The 6,812-nt window shown below is 46.8% G+C and overlaps 3 protein-coding genes across 3 annotated transcripts; all 3 read left to right on the forward strand.

The window, feature by feature from the left end:
* Window positions 1-652: 652 nt before the first annotated feature.
* On the forward strand, window positions 653-1,303 carry PPTG_07582 (hypothetical protein; the record flags this gene model as incomplete). Its single annotated transcript, XM_008901861.1, has 1 exon — window positions 653-1,303. One exon carries the CDS (start codon window positions 653-655, stop codon window positions 1,301-1,303), a length of 651 nt encoding a protein of 216 aa, XP_008900109.1.
* Window positions 1,304-2,154: 851 nt separating this feature from the next.
* On the forward strand, window positions 2,155-2,463 carry PPTG_22152 (hypothetical protein; the record flags this gene model as incomplete). The annotated part of the gene is made up of 2 exons (XM_008902046.1): window positions 2,155-2,222; window positions 2,292-2,463. The coding sequence occupies 2 exons, from the start codon at window positions 2,155-2,157 to the stop codon at window positions 2,461-2,463; spliced, it is 240 nt and encodes a 79-aa protein (XP_008900294.1).
* A 304-nt stretch (window positions 2,464-2,767) lies between these two features.
* PPTG_22153 (hypothetical protein) lies at window positions 2,768-3,181 on the forward strand (the record flags this gene model as incomplete). Its single annotated transcript, XM_008902047.1, has 2 exons — window positions 2,768-2,867; window positions 3,030-3,181. The coding sequence occupies 2 exons, from the start codon at window positions 2,768-2,770 to the stop codon at window positions 3,179-3,181; spliced, it is 252 nt and encodes an 83-aa protein (XP_008900295.1).
* Between the last annotated feature and the right edge of the window lie 3,631 nt (window positions 3,182-6,812).

Raw genomic sequence — 6,812 nt, forward strand, 5'->3', positions numbered from 1 at the left:
CCGGCGATACTAAGTCGACGCCATCCAGTGTTCAACATCGATCAGTTGAAATTGTCGATTGAGAATCCACCATACTTCGCGAAGCGATCTCTCTCCAAAGCTGCGCCTGCTATCTACGATACTCAGGGAAATCGGGTTTACGTCGTGGAAAAACTACTGCAACGTCGAACTCGCAAAGGCAAGCTTCAATATTTGGTCAAATGGCTTGATCTACCAGAATCACAAAACTCCTGGGAACCCGTTCAGAAACTACGTCGACTATCGCACTGGAAGCGGCTCGTCAATGGCTTCACTGAGCGCCAGCAACAGCTCAACACGGGGAGATTGTAATATCTGAGTGGCTCTTGCCACGCGTACACTCGTACAATTCGCTGGAAGCAGGTCGCAGCTTAGCATTGGAGCCAAAGCACACGCTGAGTACTTCGATTGGCTGCTTACACGCGGGACCCACTCGAAGTGAGCGATCACCCGTCTAGGCTCTCTCTAGTTTTGTTCATTGACATGATAAGCCTTCGATCCAATGCATCATTATCTGTTTTACCTGCATCTGCACAGTCCGTCTTCAGTCTTGACAATTACCAGATATTACACATACACATAGCGTGATGACGCTATTGCGACATAGTAGAAATTGCAAGTTCCAACGACAACGATGGAGACACTACGCAAATCAGCGAACCGACACCTCGCATTAGCTGACGGTGAGCATGACGTTGTGAACGACCGTGTCCAGCGAGTTGAAGAGACACTGAGCGAGATAGACGAGAGAATGGCCCAAGTCAACCATCGGCTTGACCGCGTCCTGGAATGCATCGATGCACTCGTGCAGACCGTTGCTGCGACTCAGCATTCTACTCAAGCTAATGTTGAAGCTTCTAATCAGTTTCAAGAGGCGGCAGCGGTAGCAGAACTGAGGGCCCACATTGAAGCTATGGGGCGTGTTCAGGAGCTGGTTCAGCAGACAGCTGCAGCCGTGGCCGATATCCAGCAACAGCCAACTGACACCCCGGGTCAGACCAATAAACTTTCACGTCCTCGTGAGCAAGACACTGAGATGGAAGCGCCAGCTGAGAGAAAACTGCGCAGAATGGAGACGAAGCCGCCTGTGTTTGAAGGCGATATCGACGGTGTCAAGCCCGATAGTTTCATATTCCAGTTTGAAGCGTATTTTACCTTCACGGGCGACCTTGCTGAGGATGACGTCGTGGTGGCCCGAGAACTCGGCCAGTGCGTGAACAGAGATTGCTCTCTTCGTCGTTCACTACTATACCAGCGGTCTGTTCACCGGGCGCACATCAGCTAGCTCCGTTCGATCCAAGATCCACCATGTTAAATAATACCATCGTGCCTACAAAAACAGGATCATTTTCAACAAAGCCTCTACCTAGTACTGGCAGGCTTACGACCTCAGATATCTCCACATTTCTCGTTCCACTCCTTTTATCCCATACCGCTCATCAATGATTCCAGCTGTGCCCTTGTGACGAGATTGGGTCTGGGGTTTGTTCCATCACAGTTTCGCACTCTTTGTACGGCAACGCTGACCACTTTTTCGTAGTTTTTGCCCTTGTTTTCCCTCTATCAACCGACGATTAGTCCTGGCCGCGTCTTCATGACGACGGAGTGCAAATTCTTTAGCGTGTGTGGACCCGTAATTTGCTACAAATGCCCAGAAAGCTTCGTGGCACAGCAGTTATACAAGTTATGACATCGTGAGCAAAATTTATAATGTGATCTTTAGTAGAATGAAAGAAATGGTTATCTTTATCATAACTTACACTGGTAAGATGTTTGGCAGCTCAAGCAAAAGACGCGTCAAAGGGCTGGAAGCTCCGTCAAACGACGAGTACTTGGAATGGATTGCCAATCCGGCGGAGGGGGCAACTGCAGTACACTGCTGCCCGTCTTTTAGATGATCACTCGTTTGAATGAGACACGCGATATATAAGATGGAGAGATGGAGAGGCTTGGCTAATCAGATGTGAGTGTGAATTTGAGATCAGTACCGTAAGCAACGGGCTCTGTGCGACACTAGTAAAATGTTTAGTTGCTAATAAAACTCAAAATCTCGCGAATACTTTTTACGGTGTAAAACCAAGTCGAGTTGCACTACTGGACAGAGTGCGTTCCCGCCTCAATCACATCCCGCTGCACATGTTACTTCTTCTCGCGCGCAATAATGCCAAGAAGGTCCAAAAACCAATTATCGCGAGAGGCTTCAGGTATGAGAACATAGTATTCAACGGGATTTTATTGCTATGAATAATACTTACTTGTGCACATGCACTTAGCTGCTGCGCGAGGTTGGATCCACTGCAGCAGCCGCAGAATCTCTATCCGTTCATCAATCGTCACTGTATCATTGAAGAAGTATCGGGAAACCCTGCAGGTGCTGCGCAGACTTCTCTTAACAAGACGACCCGTCAACTCGTTCTTCTCTCGCCATTCGCCATCCAGCTCTAGACAAAAGGTTGGGTTTATCTTTTTCTGTTTGTAATTTGTAACCAATATCTTACTTTTTATTTTTATAGACTACTCGATTGGATTACCGACATGCGAAAGATTACGTCGCTTTGTGTATCAGCAGACGGTATGCCATTAATGCTGTCTAAATGCAACTCCGAACGGTTTCAGAGTCGACCGCGCGCAGCGAACCTCATGTATATCCGCCGATTTTGAAAGCGAAACCGCTTGACGATGAGGCGGATAACTCATAAGGTACACAATAGGTTCGCCCTGTGATATTATTAATTATGAAAACTAAAACATGACGTATGATTTACAGGCTGTAGCGGGCATGTTTTCTCGCTCTATTCAGCATACTATTGAAGAGAACGGTATTCTGTCTAGTGAGCCGGGTCCGGAAAGTATGCTTCTGTATACAATTTGGACCAAACGGCTGTATACATTGATATGAACGGAAGAACTACATTGAGTTTGTCGGTGCACCAACAGAGGACGTTTTATAAGGTATCATATGTTTTTTAAAGGATATTAATTAACCCAACTATTTTTTTCTATTGGTTTAGGCAGTGAGGTCAATGGGTTTCGAGCCTCCATTTTTCTAGCGGCATCGGCGACCGGCCAGAAGCTTCCTGCCGTCGTCGTATTTGCTGGGGTCCCTGGTGCACGTATGGCGGCTGAGGAATGGAACACCAGCTTTGGTTCTGTCGTTTACTGAGCATTTCAAGTAGAGATCGGAAATAGTAGACCGTTACGCGTGCAAGAGCTTAGTCAAAATTTCTGCAATCATTTGGTCAGTACCACAGTGCTGCGCACGCAATCGCTCCCGATCCTCCAGGTTCCGAACATAGTGAAAAAAAACGGTTCTCAATGTGTTTACTTCCATTGTGCTTGCCTTTTTTCTTTGATAACGCGAAGGCAGCCGTGTTGTCGCATTATAGTGTTGGAGTGTTGTACGCCCACTTCAGCTCGTCACACAGACCGCGTAGCCACATCATGTCCCTAGCGGCCTCGTTCAATGCAACGTATTCAGCCTCTATAGTGCTTTGGGCGTTGAGCCCCTGCTTGCGAGAACCGTATGAAACTGCACTGACATTAATTATACTGACGTAGCCGCACACTGACTGACGATCAGTTTTGTCGTTGGCGTAGTCGGCATTACTAAACACGTCCAGCCACTGCAAATCCAGCTTATCTGAGCACTTTATCACCATGTTTAGCCCAAAGTCCTTGGTTGCTTGTAGATACCGGAGTACCCGTTTGGCTTGTGCGTAGTGAGCCGCTCCAATGCAAGACATGTGCTGCCCCAATCGATGTACCACGTGAGTGATATGTGGTCTTGACCCCGACGCGAAATATTGGAGTGTTCCTACTACGTCACAATACGGCAAGTTGCTGGTATCACCAACTGCATCACCAACTTGTTCAGTATCAGGTGCTGTCGACTCGGGTGTAAAAAATCCACGACAGTCGTGCATGTGAAACCGGCGTAGAATTTCGTCAATGTAGCTTGCTCGACTGAAGAAAGCCAGATTCAGTTCTCGGTCAATTGTAACTTCAATACCAAGAAGATACTTAACAGGCTCCAAGGACATCAACTCGAAACTTGAAGCTAGTTTCGGGCAATTTCTTCACAGTTCTTCTTCTCACCCATCAGGAGTAAGTCGTCCATGTAGACAGTAAGAAGTATCACTATCTCCCCCATCTCGTCGAGAGCATAAAGACCATGATCACTCTCTAGTCGTACAAATCCGAGGGTTACCAATTGACGAGGCAGTGTCTTGTTCCTGATATAAGGAGCTTGTTTAAGCCCATAGAGAGATTTGATCAACTGACAAAATTGCTTATTTCCGGGTGAACCACTGCCTTGAGGGAGCTCCATGAAGACCAACTCGGATAAATTACCATGTAGAAAAGTCGTTTACACGTCGTATTGCAAAATCACCCAGCCTCGTTGAACAGCAAATAAAGCTCCACTCGGATCGTGTCAAAACGGATGACCGGCGCGAAAATTTCGTTATAGTTCACACCAAATTTCTGCTTGAAGCCGTGAATGACAAGTCGAGCTTTAATTTTTTTTTTCACAAACCCGAGCTCGTCCTTCTTCGTTGTAAGTACCCACTTATTTGTTTTCACCACAGATTTACCAGCTTTAGCTCTCCTGACCATCTGCCACACCATGTTACCGCAACGATTCCAGCTCCTTTTCCATTGCCGCTTGCCAATGAACTGCAAATTCAGAGCGAATAGCTTGTTTGTACGATGCCGGTATTGGTACATCGCGAGAGTGTAGCTGACTAGTCTTATGCTGTTTTAGCGAGCACAGGAGAGCTTTAACCACCTTGTTTATACAGTGGACCTCATAATTGTCCAACCAGGAATTCCACTTTCTTTTACGACCAAAACAAGAAACAGGATATATTCCGACTGTATCACGTTCACCTGTATCAGTGTATTGAGCTACCGCTACTGGTACAGAGTGAATGGAATTAACAAGAACGTCTTGTTTTTGTTTTCCATATATGGCTGTGATCGCTGTAAAACACGATCAGTTGCTAAAGGTCGCACTAATACGCTCTCGTTGACGACATCTAACTTCACCACATCATCGATATACATCAGCATATGAACTAGAGATGCACGAGAGGGAAGGTCGAGATCTCCGTGCTGATAAGTATTTGCCAACAGCAACTCCACCTAAGAACGACCCACTGTATAGTCTTCTGCGAACACCAAATTGCCGCTTCGATGTGTTGATATTGCTCTAGTCTATAATTCCAGAACCTTGTTGCCGTGAGTCTTACGAGAATATTCAATAAAGATGGAAGTACCAACTCTCCAAGATAGGTTCTTCTTTTTTGAGCTCGATCCACTAGGTATGTGATAGTAACAAAGACCCCCCCCCAAGTTCTCAGCCACGATACATCAGGCTTTTCGCCACTTAGATTTTCGTGTGGAGCCATGCCACCCAGCACTCGCGTTGCTGTAACAGTCAGTTTATACACCACTTGAAGCGCAGCTTCTCCCCACAGCGACTCTGGCGGATTCGCCATATGTAGGACAGATCTAGTCTTCGACAGCACGATCCCATTCGCTCTCTCAACCATACCATTTTCTTGTGGCGTGTACCCATTGGTGGTTGAAAGTGCGATGCCTTTCTGGTTACTGAATAACGTCGGTTGCGCTGATTCCTATTGCCTTGTTGACGTTGAGATCCACCATTACCATGAATCTGAGCATTGGATACCTGAAACACCGCTATAGTCTCCCGTTGGGATCCAGCGGCAGCAGTGTCACTTAACACCGCACGAGTTGAACCTGGACGGGGGCCTCGCATGGTTCATTCTTGTTCCCGTGCCAATAGTCGACCTCGAATTTTACCAACCTCCAACCCGGCCCCCTTCATTCTTGCAGCCACTAACTCATTGGTCAGATCTGGAAATACTTCGAGTGCATTGTTAAGGAGAAGGCGAGCCAGTTCCGCCTCGTTTATGAGGATGCCGCAAAGCCACTAGAGCTGTCGACGGCGCGGTGTCGGTCCTGTCAACGTCCCGTCGTCCAACAGTCACCGAGGGACGTTCCATCAGTGTGAGAAAGCTCTTTCGCACTGACTGCAACTTCATATGTACTTTGTTTGCATAGGATTCTGTCTGCGCCATTTTGATGAGTTCGTCAAACATGTTGTCATTCCGTAGAACTGCTTTCAGAGATGAGATGACGAAATAGAGCGACACTAACGTAGGATACGATTCTGCAGATCAGAAGCAACTCTGAACGGGGCAAGAAGAACGACGAGACATTGAATTGTGAGCAACTGCTCTGATGTTGGAAGCTTCAATTTCTTTATAGATCGGTTGCCAAACTCCATCCTCCCTACAGGAGTTTCCAGGTAAGTAAAAACAATTCTGCAGCGCCCTTTGCAGGTCAACAAATCGCTGAAGCATCGTGAACGTACTATTCCACCTAGTCGGACAATCACTCATAACCTCGAGCGGATGCTTTTTATCTGACTGTAGCTTTTCCAGCCGATGCGATCTTTTTGAGAGTGATGAAAGTACGTCAATAGTTTTCGAAATTGTTATGCACAGACTCAATGTCATTTGAACTATTCTCAGCTGAGGAAGACGTTGTGACTGTACGGACGAATGTAGCCACGGCTTCATACAGATCATCGATATCAGTATCATTAATCCAGTTGAATGGTTCACTCTGAGAATCAGCATATTTGGCATCATCAGGTCGCTCCAGCCTCCTCCAGTTGATCATCTATCCAACATGTTCGCCGCACCCTTATACCTGAGGCCATTCTGGTTCTCGAATTAACATAAGCTGGCACACCGTCGGTGGTG

Source organism: Phytophthora parasitica, assembly GCF_000247585.1.
Source record: "Phytophthora parasitica INRA-310 unplaced genomic scaffold supercont2.12, whole genome shotgun sequence".
NCBI classification, from domain to species: domain Eukaryota; phylum Oomycota; class Peronosporomycetes; order Peronosporales; family Peronosporaceae; genus Phytophthora; species Phytophthora nicotianae.